The sequence below is a fragment of the Vespula vulgaris genome, chromosome 14, assembly GCF_905475345.1.
Source record: "Vespula vulgaris chromosome 14, iyVesVulg1.1, whole genome shotgun sequence".
NCBI lineage: Eukaryota > Metazoa > Arthropoda > Insecta > Hymenoptera > Vespidae > Vespula > Vespula vulgaris.
In genome coordinates, this window is record NC_066599.1 from 2,676,321 (window position 1) to 2,702,500 (window position 26,180).

At 33.3% G+C, this 26,180-nt stretch overlaps 3 protein-coding genes and 1 long non-coding RNA gene across 10 annotated transcripts in view; 3 read left to right on the forward strand and 1 right to left on the reverse strand.

Moving 5' to 3' along the window:
• The first annotated feature begins 1,670 nt into the window (after positions 1 to 1,670).
• LOC127068938 (uncharacterized) lies at positions 1,671 to 2,852 on the forward strand. The gene is made up of 2 exons (XM_051005381.1): positions 1,671 to 2,127; positions 2,382 to 2,852. The coding sequence occupies exons 1-2, from the start codon at positions 1,919 to 1,921 to the stop codon at positions 2,599 to 2,601; spliced, it is 429 nt and encodes a 142-aa protein (XP_050861338.1). The 5' UTR covers positions 1,671 to 1,918; the 3' UTR covers positions 2,602 to 2,852.
• Positions 2,853 to 2,998: 146 nt separating this feature from the next.
• LOC127068926 (cilia- and flagella-associated protein 20-like) lies at positions 2,999 to 5,595 on the forward strand. Its single transcript, XM_051005363.1, has 5 exons — positions 2,999 to 3,228; positions 3,321 to 3,512; positions 3,717 to 3,949; positions 4,068 to 4,560; positions 5,226 to 5,595. Exons 1-4 carry the CDS (start codon positions 3,145 to 3,147, stop codon positions 4,549 to 4,551), a joined length of 993 nt encoding a protein of 330 aa, XP_050861320.1. The 5' UTR covers positions 2,999 to 3,144; the 3' UTR covers positions 4,552 to 4,560; positions 5,226 to 5,595.
• Positions 4,548 to 9,556, reverse strand: LOC127068928 (transcription initiation factor TFIID subunit 9). Of its 5 annotated transcripts, XM_051005367.1 has the most exons (5): positions 9,014 to 9,556; positions 6,111 to 6,316; positions 5,590 to 6,039; positions 5,419 to 5,487; positions 4,548 to 5,327 (listed from the first exon to the last, which is right to left on the reverse strand). In XM_051005367.1, exons 2-5 carry the CDS (start codon positions 6,247 to 6,249, stop codon positions 5,182 to 5,184), a joined length of 804 nt encoding a protein of 267 aa, XP_050861324.1. In that variant the 5' UTR covers positions 6,250 to 6,316; positions 9,014 to 9,556; the 3' UTR covers positions 4,548 to 5,181. The 5 variants fall into 5 exon arrangements, with proteins under 5 accessions (XP_050861324.1, XP_050861323.1, XP_050861326.1 ...); XM_051005366.1 differs by lacking the exon at positions 6,111 to 6,316 and having other exon boundaries at positions 8,809 to 9,555; XM_051005369.1 differs by lacking the exons at positions 5,419 to 5,487; positions 6,111 to 6,316 and having other exon boundaries at positions 8,809 to 9,540.
• A 1,060-nt stretch (positions 9,557 to 10,616) lies between these two features.
• Positions 10,617 to 26,180, forward strand: part of LOC127068942 (uncharacterized) — a 40,467-nt gene continuing 24,903 nt past the window's right edge. For 2 of the 3 annotated variants that reach the window (XR_007783257.1, XR_007783255.1), the window contains exons 1-3: positions 10,617 to 11,567; positions 11,776 to 12,155; positions 14,548 to 14,726. This is a non-coding gene — a long non-coding RNA (uncharacterized LOC127068942). Of the gene's footprint in view, positions 11,568 to 11,775; positions 12,156 to 13,561; positions 13,731 to 14,547; positions 14,727 to 26,180 lie in introns of all 3 variants that reach the window. The other variant, XR_007783256.1, reaches the window with a different exon arrangement.

A 26,180-nucleotide genomic window follows, 5' to 3' on the forward strand; every position in this document is an offset into this window, starting at 1 on the left:
TTCCCTTTCGATAAAATGTCGAATCGTTTTATTAAATTATTTCTCATATCTTTTCGATTCGTTAGAAACGTCGATATTAATTAGATATTCGATTATTGTGTATATTGTGATTTTTTTTTTTTTTTTATTATTATTTCTTTTTTTCTTTTCTTTCTACGAAACAACGAAATTTATCATTTAACTTAATCGCCCTTATTAAACTTTAACGAAATAATAAAATTTCATCGTTTGATTTAATCGTCCTTTCAATCCTTCTACCAAATGTTAATGTAATTATAAGAATAATAATTATTATGAATTATTATAATTGATATATATTCGGTTTGCATTTTGCATACGTAATTATTTCTTTAAATATCCTTTTTTTTCTCGTCCAACTTCTTTTTATTTATTTCATATCGTTAATTGTACGAAAAGTCGATATAAATTCATTCGATCGCATAGATTAATCTTCAAATATTAATAACAATTCAAAAAAATTAATTAAGAATCTAATAACGAGCAGATAAATTATTTCTAATCGTATTTCAAGTTTTTAATTATGTATTACCGAATGTTAATCGTTAATACATTAAAAAATTAATTATAAACTAATTAATGAATTAATTAATCGTTAATAAATGAATTTTGCGCAATATTTATTGGATCTTTTGTTATTATAAGTTTTTATCCAATAAATTTTTTTTATCGTTTCGTAAAAAAAGAAATACATATAAACATATATATTTATATATATATATATATATATATATATATATATATATATATATTTACGTAAGTGTAATTGAAACGCTTAAATCTCGTATATAAACGCGTTAAAATAAAGAACTTTTAAATATCCTCGAAACGTTTCCTCCACCACTTTCTCCGTATAAATGCTTTCGTGTCTTGAGTCCATTCTCTTAAAACAATCGTCGTGTACGATAAAGGCTTAATTACTGCTGTTTCGATAAAGTACACCACGCGTACGTTAATTAAATTCGTTCATTCTGTGCTCTTCACTTTCCACGACCGTCGGTCGCTTTTATTTAACGATCATTTATATAATGTTTTTCATCGTTAATTAACTTTTAAAACTATGTCATAGTTTCTACATAGTTTGACTTTGCACGTACATATGTATGCATATTTCTATTTATACGTTTGCATATGTTTATATGTATGTGTGTGTGTGAAAATTGTGTCGGCTGAAATCGAATAATTCATAAATTAATAATAACGTTAATTGTATTTATAATAGCTTTCTCGAAACTATGCAAACTTTGAATTTATTTTCTCAGAAAATCACGTTAAAACATTATATTACGTTATATTATAATTTTCTACTTTAATTGTAATATTATATTTCATACGATTTTTATTCTTTAGGCAAAGAAAAAAACAAAATGTAATTGTAAAAAGAATATGTAAATGTAATTTTAATCATGCCTAATATTCAGTCATCTAACTAATAACGATTCCAATATTTCGCTCGTTTACGATGATCATTCGTTTAAATATCATTCCAATCGTCGTCAACGCAACGTAACGTAATATCTCGTGATCAAGTAGAAATAAGAATAAACCGAATATCTATCTCACTATTGGTTCACCTAGAAACCAAATCGATATTCGTGCGAGGCACAGGGGCTCACTTCGTAACAGATCTGCCAACTTTCATCGAAGTCGTCAGTCTCGCTTGACACGCGCCGTGATTTCCGAATAATTTGGAGAACGATATTCGAAATTTCTTTTTACGTTTTTTTTTGTTTTCTTATTTTTCATTTTCTCCATCATCGAAAATTCTCCGTCGAATATCGTATCTTATCCGACACTCTCTTTCTCTCTCTCTTTCTCTTTTTCTCAAGAGAGAGAGAGAAAAAGAGAAAAAACAAAAAAGAAAGAAAAGATAGATAAATAAATAAATAGATAAATAAAAATGATTAAAGAAGTTAATACGAGGAACAATTCGTTCCATATGAAAAGTGAAAACATTTTCAACGACGAGGAATATTTAAGAAAATCTCATTTAGAACAGGAGCAACATTTCAGGAAATATCGTTTCAAACATATGAAGCAGTTTCCCGAACTCTATAGAAGCGACGTATCGATTCATCCCAGTTACACGAAGCTCAAAGATTTACCTTAGTAAGATTGAAATATTTCAAATTATAGAAATACAAAAAAAAAAAAGAAAATTAATAAAAAATAGAAAATAAATAAAAAAGAAAAAGAACAGAAATTAAAAGTAATTGCGATCACGAAAAGATGATTGATTCGAATTTATTTACAAGAAAGATTTTAATTGTTTTAAATAACATAAAAAATTTAATTATCATTAATTACGCATTGATCTTAATTTTTTGTCTTTCTGCTTTCTTTTTTTTTTTCTTTTACAAAAGTCAAGTCGTCTGTCGTCAACGTTTGCAAAATATCAGAAAACAAATATCACGTCAACTAAATCGTGAGATTATGAATATTGCGATGATACAATTATTCGCCCTGGATGGTATAAGGATCGATCGAATTTTTAGCGTCGGGATGTCACCAAGGATTACGATCGTCCCAGATTTCGCGACGGAGAAGGAACGTCGACGTATCGAAGAGATATTGCAGTATTGATAAGTAAACGATTAATAACGTGCGTGCGTGTATAGATGTACGTATGCGTATGTCATATATATCTTTCTTGTCTATTGTTATGGATCACGTAGACGCACACACAAAGCAAAAATAAATGACCTTTATATACCAGCAATCGATTACTTGTCATTCAAATACAATTATATTCATCGCTAACCGTACTCTACTTTCGTCCTTGAAAATACGCTTCCGCCTACATAATTTTCTCTCCTCTCAGCTGTTTCGTTGTATTACACATGTTTTTTTCTTTCTTTCTTTTTTTTTTTTTTATTTCTTTTTTATAACATTTGTTCATTCCTCGAACATAATTCGATTGTATTTAATTTTTATTCACCCTCTATATATATACATAATACGTTGTTATTTTCAGTCGACTGTAGAAATCGTTTCTTCGATTATTTTGATAAACGAAGAAAGATTTATACAATTTGAAAATAAAAAAGACGAAATATCATTGATACTTATATTATTATCTTCCATCGATGATTCAAAATCATTTTAGAAGTATCAAGAATATTAAGGATGTATCGTAGGTCCTATCAAAGTGGATTTTTATCAATTTTATATAGCTGTGGATCAGCTCCTTTGGAATTATGGGGCATGCACGTAAGTTTTTTTATTATACAGTATACAAGAAATGCAGCGGAGTCTTATACTCGCTAGAAATATTAGCGAACAATTAAGTATGATACTGTTAGGTAAAAAACGGATATATAAGACGGGTCATTGACGAAGAGGTAAAATCATTAGCGTTGGAATTAGCTGGAACTAATGTGGCAACAACCTACATTTATTGTCCAGCAGAGAAGAAAAAAGTTCTTGGAATTTCATTACCTTTTTTAATAATGATTATTAAAAATATGAAGAGATATTTTACCTTCGAAATAACTGTAAGTTTGTACTAATATTTAAAATTAATTTTATATCGTATATATACGTGTTATATGCGCGCACACACATACATACACATATTATATATATTAATGCAATTTACAAACATAATTTGTACAAACGTAATTTATATTTATAATTTAGATACACTATATATATATATATATATATATATATAAATATTTTTTTGTTTATTTTTTTAGATTCTTGATGACAAGAACATGCATAGAAGATTTCGTGTAAGCAACTTTCAAAGTACTACGAGGGTCCGTCCATTTTGTACGACCATGCCAATCGGTTTATCAGGTGGATGGAATCAAATTCAATTTAATCTAGCAGATTTTACGCGGCGTGCTTACGGCAGTAATTACATCGAAACAACGAGGATGCAAATACACGCTAATTGTCGAGTTCGACGGATCTATTTTGCGTCCAGGTTGTTATTTATCATTATTCAATAATATCATAATTTCATACGAATAACTTGTTTACGTATTACGTATATCATCTTTAACATATGTTACGCTTTTGTTTTTATTTTTTTCTATTCGTAGATTATACAGTGACGAGGAATTACCAGCTGAATATAAACTGTTTTTACCTATACATCGAAAAAAATGTGTTAGAGAGAAACCAGAGGATAGAGAAATTAAACATGAGAAACCAGAGGTCGAAGAACCACCAGTATTGTATAAAACTCCATCCGAACAAATTATTAAAGAAGAAGTCGAAAAAGAGGAAGAACCTGAAATTGAAGTTCCACCGGAAGTTCCAGAACCAGAACCAGAACCAGAACCGGAAGAAGTCCATATTCCTGAACCCGACATACCGATTGAAGATGAAATGGAAGAATATGAGATAGAACATGAATACGAAATCGATGATAGACATATATTTGAAGAGGAAGATACTGCAATCGCAGCTATCGAGACAGCTGTCGAGGAGGCTACCGAGGAGACTGTCCAGGAGACTGCCGAGGAACACGATGAAGAAGAAGATTTTATCTTAAATGAAATGGCTATGGAAGATGAAGGCTAAACTGCAAGAGTACGTTTCTGAATTTTCAAGATCTAATAACAAAGCTTTTGAATGCTTTCTCATTACATTTTATCCACTATCTTAATCTAATATCACAAATTTAGTAACAAAATAGAGTAAATTAATTTAAAAAATTGTTGATTTCAAAGCACATAATTATCTCAATATGACAAATTTTATGGCTTTATGCTATTATTAAAAATGCTCTTTATGGTCGACTTTTAACGCGTGTTTGCTAACACTTTGGAATATGAAGTTATTAATACGATTGTATTTATTCGTTTTGATAATTAAATAAAAGATAATAAATGATTATAACGTTATAAGGTAACTAAAGCAAAATCTAATGAGTGACTATGCGATTTTAGAAATTTCTATAAACACAAATTTTGATATTACTAAGTTCTAATTTCACTATTTGAAATTAGTTTCTTGTATTCAATTCTATTAATCAAACGAGATACATTTATCTCTTTTGATAATAAAATAAAAAAATTTTATTTCCTAAACGTACATGATCGAGATGTATTGACATATGTGCTTCTTGATATTATCTAAATCAAATATTTTGTGACCATATAATGAGTAAACCATGAAATATAAATATTATATTATATCTACATTATACTATTATGAAACGTCGTAATCATCATCTTCTCTTTTTCTTTTTACAGAGTCATCTGCTTCTATTTTCATAGGTGGCATAGTTTGACCGGATGTAACATGTACTTTAGGTTTCGGTATTTGTGCTTTAACTGTGGCTGTTCCTGTTGGTGCTATAAAATTATAAAACATAAGTTAAAGAAAGAGTCTATATAAATAGTAGAATTTTAATTGTAAAATCTTTTAGACATGGTTTTATCTTACATATTTGTGCACTTAACGAAATGAGATAGGAAGGGATAGTTGAATGGAATTGAAGGACACGAAAATGATCTAAGGAATATATAAAATGTAGATTATATAAAAGGAATATTCTTCTGCACATTAATATTATAGAACATGTATAAAAAAAAGTTATATAATTAAATATTATACCTGTTGAAAATTTTAATACCGGCTTTGGTATAGATATTGTCTGGGTACGGGCAACAGTAGTCAAAGTGCCTGGTCTTTTGACTATTGAAAGACCAGTCTTGCCTCCTTCTACTTTGATTCTAGATTGTACTCCGGATATATTATTACCAACTAACGAATGCACAGATTTCGTAACAGTTTTCTTTGTAACATTCTTTAGCTTGTAATTTGTTGCATTCAAACAATATCTATCAGGTGGTAGCCTCAGACCATTATTTGGTTTAACGAATGGTAACGGTATATTATTCTTGGCACGAGCCACGTCCAATAATACATCTCTCGGTGGTGGATTTGTAAAAGTACGTTCTAACTGCATTTTCACGGCCAATCTTACATCATCTAAATCGATAAACTTTTTTTTCGCATGATTCGCGTATATTCTACTATCATCTAATATGCACGTAACGTAACCTAAAAACATATTAATTAAACAATATATTCTTAACATTAAAAATTAATACAAATACGACTAAAGTACTTACGATATGTGAATTCAAGTAATTGATTGATGACTTTTGGCTCATAATCCGTGATTCCCATATCTTTCATAATCGACATAATAACTTGAGCGTCTTTCGGAATGTGTTTTACGTGACTCATTGTTTTAGACTTTTCAGTCATCTCATACGAACGAATGACTGCTGCGAATACCGCACTTTATTGAAACTAAATATCACAATAAAAAACACTTTCTTTTAATACTAACATTGAGATGCGGTCACAGAACATTCACGCGTAAAAGAATCAGAGAAAGTAAGGTTACTGTTACTTGAGAAGTTACAGTCGTCGACATTCGTGCCCTCTATAATAGCAAAAAAAGTCGGAACTAATCGTTCGTATATACGTATTTATACCCATCTTAAAGCTCGACAACTTTCGGCAATTTTCGTCAATCGTCGCCTATCTTCGTCAACTCTCTCTAGTTGCCTCAGTCATTATTAAACTCGTCGTGGGGGGAGTAACATCGTCGTTTTATAATCCATTTTTCATTCTAATTATAAATATAATAATCTTATTATAAGTTTCATTATAGTTTTCTTTGAACTTGACGAAGATATTTTCACCATTATATTCGTATATTCTTTATCGATTTTTTGGTAAAAATAAGGAAATATGTGTACATAACCTATCATGCTAATGCGTTTTAATTTTAATTATCGATATTATTAAATTTTCAACAAATGCGTAGTTTTCTTTATACTTTAATATACTAGAAATGCGAAAATATCATAAGGAATACTTAATTAATCGACAAGCGTTTAGATTGAAGATTGAAGATTGAAGATTGAAGATTGAAAAATCGTTCATTCGAGGCTGGATAATTTCGTCAATTTTTTTTTTATATCGACGTAAACGAACATAATCAACTAATTTATACTTTCTGCAGGTATATATTATATATTATTTTTATAAACATCAAGATACGAACTCGTTTCCATACCATCTACAAGGTTATCTTTATCCATTATGTTTTTCTGTCGTTTTTCTTTTGGAGATCCATTTTATGTCGTAATATTTAATAAATACGAAATAATTATTATTTAATATCATAATATATATAAATTTCGAACTCCAGATCGTCGATTGGATATAATATTGATAAAAACGAATTTTTGATCAATTTGATAATTTCAGAGTTAGTATACTTTTGTATTCTGCCAAGTAAACATCGAAATACATTTAAAATCCAGGTAACCTTAAATAATTCATATTTTCGATAATTTTATAATTATTGGCACAATGAAAAATGATCTCTAATATAAATTAAAATATACCCAATAGTCTATTCTTGTAAACATTACATAGTACGTAATATGCTTCTAAATAATCAAGATCTTAAAATAAAGCTTTCAAATGTTTTCTCATTATAATATTATCTTATCTACTTTACTTTTAATTTAATATAACATAACATATCTAGTACCAAAATAGAGTAAATTAATTGGTAAAATTATTGATTTCAATGCTTATAATAATTGTGATATAACAAGTTTTGTGGCTTCATACTGTTATTTTACGATTGAATATTTATGATTATGGAATTATTAATATGATTGTTTTGTTTAATAATCAAATAAAAATTAAGTTATAAGGTAAGAATATGAAAGAGTAGATATATTAATATACATATGATATGGACATATTAATATATCTACTTCTTCATATTGTCCAAATCAAATGTTTTGTTATTGTATAACAAAAAAAGCAACAAATATAAATATATTATATCTATGTTATACTTTTACGGGACGTCATAATCATCATCTTCTCTTTTTCTTTTTACAGAATCATCTGTTTCTATTTTCATAAGTGGCATAGTTTGTCCAGATGTTAATTGTACTTTTGGTTTTGGTATTTGAGCTTTAACCGTGTTTGTTCCAGTTGGTGCTATAAAAATATAAAACATAAGAAGTTAAAGAAACGAATAGTACTAATTTTATTATAAAATTATTTTAATATAGAAATAGTACATTTTATCTTACATATTCGTGCTCTCAATGAAATGTGGTAAGACGGGATAGTTGAATGGGATTGAAGGATATGAAAATGATCTAGAGGGATATATATATTTATATATATGTAAAATATATCATATTATGCATATTTATACTGCTAAATATATTATAAGTAATACAAATTATATAATTAAGTTTTATACCTGTTGAAAATTTTAATACCGGCTTTGGTATAGATATTGTCTGGGTACGGGCAACAGTAGTCAAAGTGCCTGGTCTTTTGACTATTGAAAGACCAGTCTTGCCTCCTTCTACTTTGATTCTAGATTGTACTCCGGATATATTATTACCAACTAACGAATGCACAGATTTCGTAACAGTTTTCTTTGTAACATTCTTTAGCTTGTAATTTGTTGCATTCAAACAATATCTATCAGGTGGTAGCCTCAGACCATTATTTGGTTTAACGAATGGTAACGGTATATTATTCTTGGCACGAGCCACGTCCAATAATACATCTCTTGGTGGTGGATTTGTAAAGGTACGTTCCAATTGCATTTTCACGGCTAATCTTACATCATCTAAATCGGTAAACTTCTTTTTCGCATGATTCGCGTATATTCTACTATCATCTAATATACAGGTAATATAACCTAAAAACACATTAATTAAACAATATATTCTTAACATTAAAAATTAATACAAATACGACTAAAGTACTTACGATATGTGAATTCAAGTAATTGATTGATGACTTTTGGCTCATAATCCGTGATTCCCATATCTTTCATAATCGACATAATAACTTGAGCGTCTTTCGGAATGTGTTTTACGTGACTCATTGTTTTAGACTTTTCAGTCATCTCATACGAACGAATGACTGCTGCGAATACCGCACTTTATTGAAACTAAATATCACAATAAAAAACACTTTCTTTTAATACTAACATTGAGATGCGATCACATAATGTTCACGTGTAAAAGAATCAAAGAAAGTAAGGTTGCTGTTACAGAAGAAAATAGTATCGTCGACGCGGAGTTATAACGACATTCTTTCGACGTACTAAACCAACAAGAAAGACATTTCATGGTTGCCACCAAACTGAAGAAGAATTATTCAAGCTTTCCTTCGTTTGTAATGGTCACTACCCTGACAATAATATAGGGATAAAAACTCTATACTTTATCGTTTCTTTTTTACAGTTACTATTAAAATTAAAGGTGAGAAATGTAAATTTTTAGAGTGATTAGGAGCGCAGTTTATGTATTAGTAAATCAACGTGGCTTTAGAATAAGGTTAGACGTAGTTTATGGGGATTAGCGTAACTTATGGGATTAGATTAATCGCTACAAAACATACAATTATTGGCTGAGTTAGAATCATCGATAATCTATCTTCAAAAAAATAAAATCTCTCGTATAATTTTTTTTTTTTGATTTTGTGAGATATATTACTATTTTTACTACGTATAAAATTTTCTAGCATATACTACATCGATTGTCGTGTTATGCGTAAAAAGTGGTATAACCTATGGGAATATATATCGATGCAAAAAATGCATTATAGTATCAGTGTTTTTCTATTGCATTTGTAGTTCATATTTTGCCTGTAGATGTCGCAGAAATCACGATTGTAGCATTTCCGAATTACGTCGCCAGAGTATGTGACAATCGCACCATAAAAAAATTCACGAACCAATCAAAAAACAGTATTGCGATAGCGCATGCTATTGGCCTAAATTTTAATTCAAACCGTTAATAACGAATTAGTGGTGTAGATAGCCGCTTCTAAATGAATCGATAAAGTGAAAATATATCCGTCGATTTTCATGGCATCCTTTTGCGAATTCTGAAAATAATAAAAAATAAATGATCCCAACTAACGCAGAAACCCGCACAATAAGAACGAAAGGTAATTAACAGCTTTAATTGATATATTTATAGAAACATAGCAATGCAAAAAAATCGTTAAACAATCGAAAGTATTCTTATAATCATTTTTCAATTTAACGAAGATATTTTCATCATTATTTTTACATAATCTTTATCGATCTTAAGGATCAATAATTTTAATTATTTTAATGAGTAACTCGTAAAGTACGATATTGTTCTTTAATTTGTTATTACAACAAAAATTATCTTCATCTTAAAAACAATGATTGATTTTACAATACGTTTATTAATATCTTTGCAATTGTTTATTAATTATCAAATCATTCATAATACGTAAAATACAATATTATACTCTAATTTGGTATTATACTTTTCTGAAAAAAAAATATAATTAATTAATAAACTTTTTTTACGGTAGTAAAGTTTATATGGTGAGATTTAATAATCGATATTATCTTTGTTAAAATCTCATAATCAAATTTGGTATATAATTTTAAACAGCGTAAGTACTATTATTGAGCTAATTGGCTGCATTTAGAAATGCGTTTTATCAATATTAAATAATTCCAATTACAATAATTCCAATATTTAAGTTACGAAAATAAAGTATTATTCATAATAAATCGTGATACGAAAAAATAAAGAGAAAAATTAGTTTAATTTTTACAGTATTTTTTTCAACATTTTTAAATTACCAACCATTGAATTTTTTACCTATCGATAATACATTGATAACGGCTTTGCAGTTTTCTACATTATCGTTACATCAAGACAATTTTAGTTATATCAAATTCCACTAGGGGATATTCATAAGATCGAAAAGAAATTCTTTTTTTAATGTTAATTTAGTCAAAGTTAAAATAGAGGAGCATTTTATTTCTGTTTTTTTTTTTTTCTTTTAGATTTTAATAATATTATTATTGATATAAGAAATTGATTTAAGTTTTCATTATCATATATATATATATATATACACACACACATACACATATATATAAATGTAGTATACATAGAGGTTATTTAAAAACTGGTTGAGAACCAAGAAGAACGGTTAACCTCTTTTATTTAATCGAAAGTCAAAGGGTAACTAGGTGCACATTTTGTGGTCCAAGTTTGCTCTTCTCTCGAGTGGACAATGGTCGTTTGGTGGGTCATAGAAAAAAAAAAACTTCAAAAAGAGAAAAGGAAGAAAGAAAAGGGAGACAGAATCCCCTTCTGATGATGGACCAGTTTTCTGTTGCAGGAAATGACTCTAAGAACGGAGGATGGTAGAATATATATATTCTACCATTCTATATATACATATATATAGGTGTCAAAGGTTAACTGGATTCATTTGGAGACCATAGGCTTGCGTATAATATAGTATGGGCGCACAGCATCACCCTTTATTCCGGATGGACCAGTTTTTCAACGGGGACGTTCCTATAGGAGAATTTTCAACGGGATTCTGAGGCCCGGGCCAGGACCTCGGCACGCGAACTAACAGGTTTCCACGAGAGTTCCTGAATCTGTCGACGACGAAAAATAGATCGTGATCCAGATCAGGTGAAAACTGGTCCACTCTTAGTAACCTCTTTCATATCTTTTGTAAGTATTATAAGGATTGTTTAGAGATCAAAGTTCAGTGTATAGAAAAACGTGTCATTGATACACTTTACTTCATAAATAACACGCATATTCACATACGATTAAACTTATCAAATATATGTGTAATCAAATCGTAAATTAATTTTATATAAATTGAATAAGTATAAACCAATAATTAAAAATCCAATCGATTTTTCAAAAACTCAAGAAATTGATATAAAGGATGGCATTTAACGAGTAAAAAAAAAACGACAAGAAAATTTGGTTCTGAAGAAGTAAGGAAAGAAGGTAGGAAAGGAAGAGAAAAAAGAAAGTAAAAAGAAGAAAGAAAATAAGAAAGAAAAGAAAAGAAGAGAAAAGAAAAGAAAAAAAAGAAAAGAAATAAAAAGGATCCTGAACGTTCAATCAAAAGGATGGGAAACAAAGGCCGTTGACATGTGTGTCACATGATACGCTGAGACCAGCCCACATTGGCCACTTCTTTTACCTGTCCATCACTCGGTTGCTTTTCTAAAGATGAGAAGTCTCGCTTGAAAGAGGACATTTGCGTCCGTACGCGAGTTATTGTGCACCTTTATCGTTCCTTTCGTGAGTACTCTTCTAATATAGGTATATACATATCTATATACATAACACATACATATATAACATATATATTCATACATACACACACATATATATGTATATATATAACGTGTGATGTGTGTACTTTCAAATGGATCAATGATATAAGATCGATCATGTAAAAAAAATGTTAGCTAGTGTAGGATTGTTATAAAAAATTTCCTTCCATTCTTGCTATCTCACTTTCTTTCCAAGTTAACGCATGTTAACATTCTCTCTCTCTCTCTCTCTCTCTCTCTCTCTATGTATATATATATATACACATATACACACATATATATATCTTTTGTTCTTTCTTTTCTTCCTTCCTTCCTTCTTTCTCTCTTTATCGTAAAAGCTTATTTTTCACAAGAGAGCGAGAAGTTTAACCGCGCTTAAGAAGCGTTTTCTCTCCGTTGGTATCGGTAACGAGGTCGACTCTCTCTCTGCTTCTCGACACTCGAATGGAGTATGAGGTATTCGTAGACGCGTGGTATTACGGGGGACACCCGTATATAGGGAGGGCGTATTTGTTTTACTGCCTGGCTGCCGGCATTGGTTGAGAACGTGCTCCGCATTCTTGAAATCGTGCCACCCTTGTTACGGCATAGACTGTACTCCAACGTTATCCTCACCCCTCACCAACGGACTTTCTCTCTCTCTCTCTCTCTCTCTCTCTTTCTCTTTCTCTCTTTCTCTGTCTTTCTTTCTCTTTCTTTTTTCTATACTGCGTGGATATACCAGTAGAAGCAGAAGGACCGTCGCCATTCCATCCTTCTCGTTTCTTTCTTTCTTCTTTCCTTCGCTGATCATAAAAATTCTTAACTGTAATATCTCTGTGTTATCTAAAACAGTGCTTGGTTCGTGTAGGGATAAATTCGTAGAGGATTGGATAGTTCACTGGCTATAAAGAAAAGAAAAGGAAAGAAAAAAGAAGAAAAAGGAACATAAAAATTCCCATGTTTTGTATCTACGGTTTATATCTTGTTAATGATAAAGCTTATTATTCGATTATCATTTATTATTATTATCATTATCGTAAATTATCAATTAAAGAAAGTACAGGTCGGAATGAAACGGACAACGACAAAAGATAAGATAATTCTGTGTTACTATCCTGTAATGATTAGAGGATTATAGCTTATAAATTCTGTTTTTTTTGTTCCTCTTTCCTTTAATTTACAAGTAACAAGTAAAGGAGAAAAGTTCGTTTTTTTTTAAGCAAAAAAAAAAAAAAATCCTACGTTTGATTAATATCTTGTAAATAATTAGCTATCTCTATTGGTTATATAATTTTGATGTATATTTCGAGATGAACGAAAACGTTTGATGTTTCAACATTTATCAATAAGAAGTATATCGCGTAGTTCCTAATGAAAATTTTGTTGTAGGGGAAACATTATCGAAGGAAGATGATACTTTTATCGTTACTCATCATAAAATAAGAGATATCTTCTTTTTGCGCTTTTTAAATCGTCGATCGTCGGTCCCGTCGTCGACAGCTGCGAAATCTTTCCGCTTGATAATAGCTATCAGTTTCTCATCTAAAGTATCTACTGGGTATATCATCGTATATCTGATTTACTGATACATATATATATATATATATATATATATATATATGTTGCCGACTACTTTCGAGAAGAAAGAAAAGAAAATAGAAATAAAAAGAGAAAAATCGTATTCTTGGACTACTAACGTCGTCGACGACGACCGCGAACTCAAGGAAAGTAAAGTAAAGGGCTAGGAAAAAAGGATGGAATGAAAAGAAAGAAAGAAAGAAAGAAGAAAAAGAGAGTCCAGCATTCCGTGGATCCTAATTTACGGCTAGGATTTCGAACGTTTATGTCTTTCCGATAAGGTCGTTCTCACGGATGCAACGCCTTGCACGGATGGATCTTTCTTTTTTACTTTTTATTTTTTTCTTTTTCTTTTCTTTCCTTTCTTCTTCCTCTCTCTTTCTCTTTCTCTCTCTCTTACTCTCTCTCTCTCTAACTCTTTATTTCTTTCCTCGTGTCGCAAGATGTCAGCAAGAAGTTCGTCTTCCAATGTCGTTAACGAGATCGACGAAACGACACTACGTCGATTCGAGAAACGTAAGAAATCTAAAGCCTCGTAAAAATGTTAACGATTTTTCAATGATCTATATACGTCGTTATCATAATCCAGCCAATATACCATCCATAAGATGATATTAATAAACGATCGAATTTTTACTTCTTCTTTTTCTCTTTTTATTTTTTTTTCTTTTCTTTTCTTTTCTTTTCTTTCTTTCTTTCTTTTTTTTTATAATTATACATTAATCATAAGTGATGTAATGTAATAGATATTTTATATTATACTTTGGATTTTGTAACTTTTTTTTTATCTTTCACAGGCGATCAATCCCAGATATCGATAATATTTATTTAAAAGTAAGGAACCACCGGAGATGCGATAAAATTGGAAATTTTCTACTCTTTCCGTCCACGGGAATAGAGGGGTGTTAAATTCTCTGTGAGATTCGATTGGCCAATGCTTTGGCGGTGGGCATACATTTCCCGTCCGGAAGAAACGGTATGATGGTTTTGCTCGTGTTATTTCTTTTGCGAGGACATCTTTTTTCTTTTCTTTTCTGTCTTTCTCTCTCTCTTTTTCTCTAAAATTTTTTTTAGATGTCTTAGATTTTTTACACATAGATAATCTACGTATCTATATACTTATGTATATCATCTCATAAAAACAACTTTAAATAGAAGTACATGTATATCTACGTACTCGAGTAATCGTTTTTAAATTCGAAGGGGAAAAAGGAAATAATATATTAATTACTAATAAGTATTTTCAATCTATTTCTATTTCTGCATTAAATTAAAAATAATATATATATATATATATATATATATATATATATATAGTTACATACAATGCGTTATATAATGGGAATTTAGCAAAGATGGTCGATCGACGACCTCTCTAATTTATTCAAAGTGACATTCGGAATCGTCGACGCATCATGTGGTCTGTGACCTGATAATCGGATAAAGCTCGTTAATAATTGCTGGACTATCTGACTCTTAACGTTGGCCGACACGATAGTAACCGAAATATTCCTATGAATTTTCGTCGTTTTAGAAATCATATATACCTTCTTATAGATCCCTAACGAATTGAATTTCTCAAGACAAGGAAAGATCAAAAGAAAATTTGCCAATTACAATAATGAAATCACAATTATTTATATGCTCCTATCTTTCTCTCTATCTCTCTCTTTTCTCTTTTATTGAGAATAACTCTATCTATATCTACTTTGTAAGAAATATTTATCGTGCGTGATAGATTTTAACGTAATCGAAATTCCAAGGAAACGGCGCGTAACCAACAAGCAACATCGACGTTTGAAAAAGTATCGTCGTTTCGTGTCTTTTTACTTTTCGACCACTATCCCGGGTAAACTCGAGAAGGGGGTGGTAGAAGCAGGGAAGGGGCGGGGGCGGTGGAGGAGGGGTGGGATATGGAAGAGGAGGAAAAGGGAAAAGTAAAGGAGGAAGAGGAAGTAGGATGGTCAGAATTTATAGCGTCTTTGGGTGAGTCTGTGAGGGGAAAGGGATGAGACGCAGGGGGAGGGAGCCACCCCTCGCAGACTCAATGTTTTCTGGAGGGAAAGTCGGAAGTCGAGTCGAACCCTGGCCAGGACTAGCCGTATCCCATACGTCTTGCTAACAGACTGGATAGGTTTGGTCACGACCGTTTGGAAATGAAAAAATTGTGTAAAATCGTTTGGACGTGTTATCGTTATAATTTTAACCGCGATAGATAGGCAATAAAAATAAGAAAATAATATCGTTGATATCGTTTCTTAATTAAATGTAGAAAGGAGAATATATTATTTTCAAAGATACCAACTGATGGACAATACGTAAACGTTATCGTCTAGATTTAGTTGGACGAGTACGGGTCCCTCCATTTTCCGAATGGACTTCTGACCCCACCATCCCTCCGTTCGTGGCTCTCGGGGATGCTTTTTATTAGACTACGGTAGGATCAACCGATATAGAGAAGGTAGCTCGTGCGATCGTGAATATGTGTGTACATTGTGTAGTAGTATCTATTCGTGTGTGTCTCTGTATCCGTGTGTATCTTCGACTATGTAAAGGCCTATTCCTATACGAACTAGTAGTGGCCATGTTCGGGACGAAGGGACAACCCCATTCGCTAAATTAACTGCGTTAGATCCGGACCTTGAAATTCTTTACGCTTTCGTCGACCTTACGACGGCCATTTTACGCAGTTTATCTCGAAAACTCGGAACGTCCCTCTCGTCACCCTAAATATTCTTTCGCTTCTCGGACTTGCGGTAAAAGGGGGAAAGTAGTTTTTTTTTTAGATCTATAAATAGGAGTTTGATGCATTTATTCCATTTGTATTCGTTCGATTCTTTATGACAAATTTTTCAATGGAGACGTTTGATTTTTTTTCTTTTTTTTTTTTAAGGTACATAGATATGGTACATCGATGTATTCGTTCGATTATTTTAATGAAATTAATTATGTAAACTTTTTTTTATGAATATTCGATTATTGAAATTAATCCTTTTTTTTTTCTTTTCTTAATGTTTTACCCAATGAACACAAATAACAATTTCATATTTATCAGTTTAGTAATAACTTAAAAGTACAATGAAGAAACAAAAAAAATTATGATCGAAGCTTGTTTGATGGTCGAGAAAGAGAAAAAAAGGAAACGAAAAAAAAAAGAAAGAAAGAGAAAAGAAAGAGAAAAAGAAGGTAAAAAGAAAAGGAAGGAAAAAAGAAAAGAAAAAAAAGTAAAACGCGCGTTAAGTCACCTTGAAGTTTTCGAAAGTAGAGAAAGTGTATAATGCGAGAGAAATTTAAGTAACGATTTCCTTAAGAAACTTCAGCGCGACGAAGAGACTTTAAAGGCGAACGCCCGAGATGGTGTCTTAATCGAGTCGCTTATGTTTGCTAAATCTTTCTTCGTGTTTTCTTAAAGTGTTGGGCAATAAAGTGAGAGGGATGAAAAAAGATTAAGGTATGGTAAGATTATAACAAGAGAGAGAGAAAGAGAGATAGAGAGAAAGAGAGCGTCATTAATTCGAGATGAAACTATGAAAACGTACATCAATGTACATAGGTAATAGAATCCATAGTTAACATGATAAGAAAAACGATCGTTTCCGTTCGGATTTGAAAATTGGTGGTATCAGAGAAACTTATTCTGCGGAATTAGAAAATCGAACGGTGCTTTCTTTCCGATAAGATTTCTATCGTGAAATCTTCCGATCGCCGGTCCATCCTAAGGTGGAACATCCATCCGTCTTTGATAACTTTCTGAATAGGTGATCACGTAAAACTGATTTAGCAATTTGCCCATTCCCTAGCGCCGCGATCTTAGTTCAAATTGAGTATAGTCCAAGTCTTACTCGGGTGAACCACTACTAATCCAATTCCCGAGATCCCAAGACGTCCTCGATGGGCGGAAGGGAGAGAAATGGAGAGGACGAAAGAGAAAGAGCCAACGAGAAAGAGAGAGAGAGAGAAGAGAGAAGAGAGACTTTGCGGATAGACGAAGCTCGAAAGAGCTGTTCGAAGTGAGAAAGAGAGATAGATAGACAAATAGATAGATGGATGGATAGATAGATAGATAGATAGATGGATAGATAGATAGATAGATAGATAGATAGATAGATAGATAGATAGATAGATAGATAGATAGATAGATAGATAGAATGACAAGTAAGGGAAGAGGAAGGAAAGAGAGAGAGAGAGAGAGAGTATAATATCGCCTATGCAAATAGCCTTTGGACTTAGACCGACTGAATATACTTTAGGGTTGGCAGCTCAAGTTAGACCACGTACTAACTCGCATTGAGGGTTGGAATTTCTCTTTGCGTGTTTCCTTCAAAAATTCCATCAACGAAACGCCCACCTCGTTATATTCTTCCTGTTACAAGCTTCTATCGTGAAGTACTTTAGGGGTTACGAAAAGTAAGCGAGTAGTGTGGGATAGTAGAAGTAGAATTTCGTTTAAACAGCGTACTGAGGATTCTCGATTGTAAAAGTTACACGAGGAGACAAAAGTGTAGATACGTTATCGATTTTATACACTTACATATGTACGTGCATATACTTTTATCTGAACTAGACTGAATGATGATGTCTAGATATATGTATATGTCGTTACACATCAAATTTTAGAATTTTCATATCGTACGTACATACATATCTATGCAATGATTCAAAAGAAAGAAAGAAAAAACAGAACGAAAACAAAAAAATAAGAAAACAAAGGAAAAAAAAAAAGATAAATATCCTCTGGTATCGACAAAGTATCAGACATATAAATTTTCAACTGAATAAATCATTATCGGACTTTAATCGCCTCTCGTTTCTAAAGGAGAAAAGAAAGGAAAAGAAAAGGTAAGAAAAAAAAGAAGAAGAACAAGAAGAAGAAAAAAGAAAAAAAAAGGAGAGAAAGTGGGAGAGAGGAAGAGAGAGAGAGAGAGAGAGAGAGAGAGAGAGAGAGACAGAGACAGAGAGACAGAGAGAGAAGGGGAAAAAAAGAAAGAAACGAAGAAAACAAATGAACCTTTGGACGTGGGCGGATGCAAAGTAAAATAAGAACGTCGTCCTCGTCGTCATCATCGTCGTCGTCCTCGTCCTCGTCCTCGTCCTCGTCGTTGTCGTCGTCGTCGTAATAAAGGGCGAGTGTATTTAAGAGGCGAGCTTCGAAACGGGATGTACGGGGCGGCTGCAAAAGCACCGGTAGTCGGACTAAGTCTGCTCATGGTGGGGTGAGGATAGAGTAAGGGGTAGGAGAAGAAGAGAGAGAGAGAGAGAGAGAGAGAGAGAGAGAGAAATAGAGGGAGAAGGAGAGAGAGGGCAAGAGAGAAACATTAGGCTGGGTTTCCAGACGAGACGAGGGTAGGACGTTTGAGGTCAGTTCGGGGCGGTTTTTTCAACCCCCGGAGCGACTCGCTCAATACCCGGCCGCCCTACGACTGACCAATGGTCGGCCTCCAGACCCCACCACCTGTACCGGCTGACCAGCCAGCCGATTGGACGAAAACCTCCCGAGGGATACTCTATCCGGCAAGGATACTCTCGGCCTGGATCCTCTAGACCCGCTAACTAACCGGAGAGGAGAGATTACGTACCGGGTGTACCTACCATGTTCGATGTTCTACCACCTTTCTTGACCTTGAAATATTTATCCTTTATTTCATTTTTTATCAAGGAAATTAACTTGATCGAACGTTAGGGCGTTATATACGTATATATATTTGTTTTTATACTTCTTTATCATTTCATTCGAACGATAAGAATAAGATTTATTTATAGCTATCGATTTTAAGAATCTCGTATGAAGAGCTTCGTATCGTCGATATTCTTGAAGTATATTGTAATATTAATGAGAGTTAGTTCCGTTTGAATTAATTCTATTTCTACTGATATTAATCTTGATAATTTATATTGTGTATGTATATATATATATATATAATGATGGATTCAATCTTTCGATTAACTTTGAATTAAAAATTGTCCTTTGTTTTAGGAATAGACGAAAGATAGAGAAATAAAGATCTATGAGATCGTACTAGAGTTTTTGGTAACGTCACCCGCTAGATTGGACGGAATGGAAACCTTATAAGCTTGCGTCGATACGAACGTATGTCAGAGTGTTTACGAATGTTATCAGTATAATAATAGGACACCCTATATCCAACGAGAGAGAGGAGACGGTCGTCCCACTAGTTTGCTCAAGATGATATCGGCGTCTCCTTTTCGTTAGATTCCGTCGTTACTAAAGCAGATGGGGGCTTGAAACTCTGCCAAAATTCAGATCAAGACGGTGACTTAAAGACACCTTAAAGTTCGTCGAACAACGACAATGAAATCCTTATGTGTTAGACAAAATGTTGATGAGAAATAAGGGATGCAAGAATCTCCCCTCCCCTTATTGGGGGATTAATCGAAGCCAATCGATAACTCTCTTTCCTCTTTTATGAAAACGCAAATGATTATAATTGGTGTCTTTTGTTATTAAACATCAAAAGGTGTATCAAAGAGAGCAGTCTCCTTCCTCAACGTAGACGTTTATTTTTCTCAGATTTCTTAATTATTTCTCTATCGTTGTGTTACACCAGTGTTGTGTAAAGCTTCCGTGAATTTTGTTTCATTTTTCTCATTTTTCTTTTACTACTCTATCCTTCCTTCCTTCCTTCCTTTCTTCTTTTCTTCTTTTTTCTCTTTCTTTCTTTCTTTCTTTCTTTCTTTCTTATTTCTTCTTTTTCCTTTCTTTTTTTTTTGGCACAAGTATTACCCGAGGATATATTCTTTCCTTCCTGCGGTTTTTACTCGTTCTCTGACGCAGACAGGAGTGGGTGGACCAGGGGGTTGCGCCCACGGGACCGGGATCAAAGGAAGAATTATCAGGGTTCCGAGCTCGGTCCGGGATTTGGTCCCGTAGGAGACTTACCACATGTAAATAAGGACAGAGCTTCTCTCTCTCTCTCTCTCTTCATCCCTCCGTCTCTCTCTCTCTCTCTCTCCTTCTCTCTCTTTCATTCTCTCTCTCTCTCTCTCTCTCTCGCGCGTAAATAACATTTTTCCGATAGCTCCGGAATAAGCCAGTGTTCGTCGGTCCAGCTAAAATCCTTTTCTCGTTTTATTTTTATTTCGTTAGATATTTACGCTTACAAAAGTAACGAATGGCAAATCGAACATGAAACATTTATGTAAACATGTTTGAAATATTTTTACATAAAAAGCAGACGTAATATTAGACTCAATAATATATATATATATATATATATATATATATATATATATATATGTATAGCTTGTATATTCTTTCTCTTTTTTGCTATCTCCAAAGCATCTTTGTTGAACGCGATGACTCGAGATAGAAAAGAACTTTCGGTGTGTCGGTGTTTAACATTATACCGTAATGATCTTCACCGCTGAATCTTACAGCATTGAAATAATAATAAGAGCGACGCGTCTGAAAACGAAGCAACGTCGTCGTCGTCGTCGTCGTCCTCGTCGTCGTTGTGGTGGTGGTGGTGGTGGTGCCGCAAAAGAAAAAAAATAGCAAAAAGAGAAAGAAAGAGAGAGAGAAAGAAAGAAAGAGAAAGAAAAAAGAGAGAGAGAGAGAGAGAGAAAGGGAAATTTTTAATACACACTGGCCGGTGTACGTACATTTGAAAAACATGCCGAGCATCATCCTCACCCCCTCCTCCCACCACTGATTCTTTGTGTCTCTTCTTTATCCCTTGCTTTTTTTCCCTTCTCTCTATCTCTCGCATGTGTTCGCGCAAAGGACAGACGAGGAGTATTTTTGTTTCCATCCCCTTTCTCTTTCTCTCTCTCTCTCTCTCTTTTTCTCTCTTTCCATTTCCCTATCTCTCTCTTTCTCTTTCGCTATCTTCCACTTCTTCTCCTTCTTTTACTTCTTTTTTCTCGCTCGGCCAGCATATTCGGTACGGTGGCGGTTCTACGTTTCAAAATGTATGCAAAAGACCGGAGCACCCCGCGCATCCTAACACTGTACACACGATCGAGAAAAGTTGTCCTATCGTCGCATATATCCTTTTCAGTATTTTATTACGATCTTTTTATATAACGATAGTTTATAACGTGTTTGAATACGATTGCAATTTGATATTTATTATTAGTGACGTAATAATATTTATTAGATATTATCTGTTTATTATTTCGACGTTTATTAAGGCGATTGTTATTTTTCTAGTTGTACGGGATTTGAATATACATTTTCTACGGACTGTACTCGGGTCCGGTCGGCGTAGTTACCATCGATTCGTGGTCGCAACTGTTTCGTCGTTTAAAAAAGGAACGCCTCGAGTAGTCGTGGGATGGAAAGACATCTTTTCTCGAACATATATTTCTGTTTGTCCAAGGGAGGGACGGCCAGATACCAGCTTCCTCATCTTCCCTTTACAATGTCAGAGTGTTTTATATGTTCGTTTACATGGTCGAAGGTTTTCTAATTTTCTTTTTTCTTTTTCTTACTCTTTTTTTTTCCCTTATTTTTTTCTCATAGATTCATTCTCTCGCAAATTTTTTTATCTCTCTTCTCTCTCTTTCTCTCTCGCCTTTTTTTATTTATTTATTTATCTTTTCTCGCGTTTTTTCCTTTTCTTAAATTTTTTCTTCCCCCGACATATGAATCCTAGTCGGTTCGTCGTAAAAAAAAAAAAAAAGAAAAGAAAAGAAAAGAAAAAAAAAAAACGAGGAAAGGGAAGAAGAAAAAAGGAAAGAAAATTAATTTCAATCGATAGAAATAATTTTTTTCTTTGTTTCTTTCTTTGCTTTGGTTTTTATTATCTCCTTCAGCCCATCTCACTCCTTGTCATCTTCCATTTTATGACGAAACTGTGTATTTGTACTTGTTCTTATCATACTCCCGAAGGAAAATCTTGTCGGTAACTGTACTTCGCGCTTAACCCGTGCTTCCGGGTACAGGGAAGTGGATCCACCTCTCTTGCATATTGATTTACGATAATTTCATTATTTTCTCCCGCCTTCTTGTAACAGATTAATGCCACTTTTGGACCATTTCGCGGTACTCCGAGAGGGAGAGAAAGAGAGAGAGAGAGAGAAAGAAAGACAAAGAAACCATCGCCATTTTCTATGACATTATTGAAATAATTAGATTACTCGTAATCGTTTCCGTTTAAAATTTCGTTGATACGACGACGATCGGTTAACAAATTATTCTATTTAAAGGATTTTTTTTAACTTAACTTTTTCTTTTCCTTCTTTTCTTTTCCTTTACTTTTACTTTTACTTTTACTTTTTTTTCGTTCTACTCGGTTACGAGCTAAAAAATGGACGGACAAAGGAAAGAAGAAAGAGAGAGAGAGAGAGAGAGAGAGAGTGTGATAGAAGGGAAAGAAAGCGAGCCAAGGGGAGCGACGAGAATTTTATTGGCTCTGACTTTGCCGCTCCCTAACGTCTTTCCTTTTTGCTTCCCAGATTTTCATATGTTTTCATCCGCTCGGAAAATTAGGACGTTATATGCGAATCGGACGAAGAAAAAGAGAGAGAGAAAGAAAGAGAAAGAAATAGGTAGACAGAGAAAAAGATAGAAGAAAAGTTTTTTCCAGAAACGAAGGGTAGCGTCTCTCTTAGAGATATCTTGAAAGCCTTAGTACACGGTTATTGGCTCTTTACAACGGGTTATTGACTCTTACTTTGTAGTAACACACTTGTACGATACGATGTCAGTAGGAAAATCTTTATGAAAAGTGCCAATGTCGTATGGAATTCTCATATTAGCGTATGAGACGTCATTCCAATACCGTACACGAAATATGTATGCGTTTTAATAAAATGTAAAAAAAAAAAGGAAAAAAGAAAAACCAGAAGAAGAAGAAGAAGAAGAAAAATATTACATTAAAATGATCTCTCCTGGAGAAGAAGAAGAAGAAGAAGAAGAAGAAGAAGAAGAAGAAGAAGAAGAAAGAAAAAATTAAAAAAAGAAAAAAACAGAGAAATGAAGGATGCGTTAGAAGAAGAAGAAAGGAGAAAATAAGAAAAGAAAGGTTTCCTTTTAAAATCGAAGGAAAAGGACATACATTTTTTCTTTCTTTTTTTTTTCTCCTAACAACATCTCTGGGCGTCATCTTGAAGCAAGGAAATTCAAGGATTGACTTGGTCGGGACGACGACTTTCGACGTGGATACATTCGCCGCAGGAGGGTGCACATAAAAAACATATTTTGAGGTCTTGCCAGGAACGTGGCAGGGTGGACCTACGCTGTAATATATCAGCCAAGATCGATACTATTCCGCAGACTTTGGTTGTTCGGAAACCTTCTACGAACCCCCTTCTCTCTATCTCAATCTCTCTCTCTCTCTCTCTCTCTGTCTCTCTCTCTCTCTTCGTGTCTCTGTCTGTCTATCTGTCTCTTTCTCTCTCTCTCTCTCTCTCTCTTTCTCTCTCTCTCTCTCTCTCTCTTACTCTTTCTCTAGATATCTCCAAGTTCGAACATCGAGAACACGGGGATAAACCAGTCTTGAATATAACCTGGATTGTCCGACGTGTTCTTCGCGAAGGTGTCTTACTTCGTGCGAAGTACTTGCTAGTTACACTCGAAACCGTTACTCCCACAACCCTATACTCTCGTACCACTCTCGAATCACGGGAACGAGTATCGATTCGGACAAACAAATAAGTCGAGAAGAAAGAGAGATAAGAGAAAGAGAAAGAGAAACAGAGAATATTTTCTACGATAGGAACTCAGGATAGCTGAGAACGTTTGGACGAGGAATTATGTGTTTTCGAAAAGAGGATAACGAACGGAAGTACTCTTGAAATATCGTGTTGTGTATATATACGAGGACATAGAAAGAAAGAAATAAAAAGAGAGAAAGAGAAAGAGAAGGAGAAAAAAGAGAGGGTAAAAGAAATCAGATCGAACAAAAGCCTCTTACCTGATGCGACTCGCGCGAAGTCTGGCCCAAAACTAGCACCCTTTTTCGGTAAGGGGAAAGGGCAAGCGCTCTGCCAGGTACGACGTAACTACCAACCGTTTCAATCCTTTCCCTTTCTCTTTCTCTTCCTCTCTCTCTCTCTCTCTCTCTTTTTTCTCTTTCTTTTTCTCACGCACACGTATACATACAGGCGTTATAACGATTTACGTATAGATCCGATCATACTCGTACTCGATTTTTCTTATTTCTCACGTTACTTCGCTAATTTTTATCTTTCGTTATCTTTCGTTATAAACCCTTTGTTGTACTTCGTCCCTAAGGAATAATATTTTAATAGAGATTTATATTCTGTATACTCCTTCAAATGGTTATTACTCGCGCGTAAACACATCTTTTCTCTATTTATATATATATATATATATATATATATATATATATACTTGTTATTTTATATAAATCGTCGGTATCTCACTCTCCCTTTCGATGTATGTAATACAGTTTACAGACATAAATTTCTATCTCCATTCGATAGGATAGCTTTTCCAATGGCGAAATTGTCGTTCGACACGAAGAAAGAGAGAGAGAGAGAGAGAGAGAGAGAGAGAGAGAGAGTGTGTGTTCACGTTGAGAAACGTAGGATTCGAAGAAAATTCAGGAAGGAGACGATAGCCATGCGCGATAGTGCGAGAATTCGTGCGGGCCATTGGGCATAGGTCAGGCAGAAGCCAATCCGACGAAACTCTCAGATATATGATAAAAATTGACTGGAGGCAGGCCTTCTCGCACCCTTCGCGACGCTTTCTCGCACGGCGGACTTTGAATTTTCGTCCTTCCCTTAAATCCTTGGGATAACGTCTCGCGAAAGCCCTCTACTCTCTCTTTTCCTCTCTCTCCTTCTTTTTTTCTGTCTCTCTCTCTCTCTCTCTCTTTTTCTCGTCTCTCTCTCTCTCTCTCTCTCTCTATCTTTCTCTTCTTCGTATACATATATATATTTGCGTGTACATATATACATATACATAGAAACGCATCCCCTTCTTCTTTCACCATCAGGACGATAGAACGAGCAAAAGTCTTAGGTGCTTACGAGAGGAGAGAAAGGAAAGTGGAAAGAGGATTCCGCTCGAGATATCCGGGCATCCGATCGAAAAATGATGATCTAATGACTCGCATCTGTGTGAATCTCCCTCCGATGACGTCATCCTGCCAGTCATCTTCTCTTTTCTTTTTCTTTTTCTTCTTGTTTTTTCATTTTTTTTTTTATCTTTTCTTATTTCATTAATATCACCTTGTTAAATCCTATTTTGTTAGATGAAACGATTTCTATTGTAATATCATTGTTTATGATAATATTTATGTTTTGTTTATTACAGATGATGATTCATCACGAGCTTCTGTTCTAATTTATATGAATATATTTGTGTCTTTGAAAGAAGAGATATCGATTGACAAGAAATATTGATAAGAGAAACGAAATGAGTTAATTACAAATAAATGAATATATTAGATACATAAGTTATATACATATATATATATATATATATATATATATATAT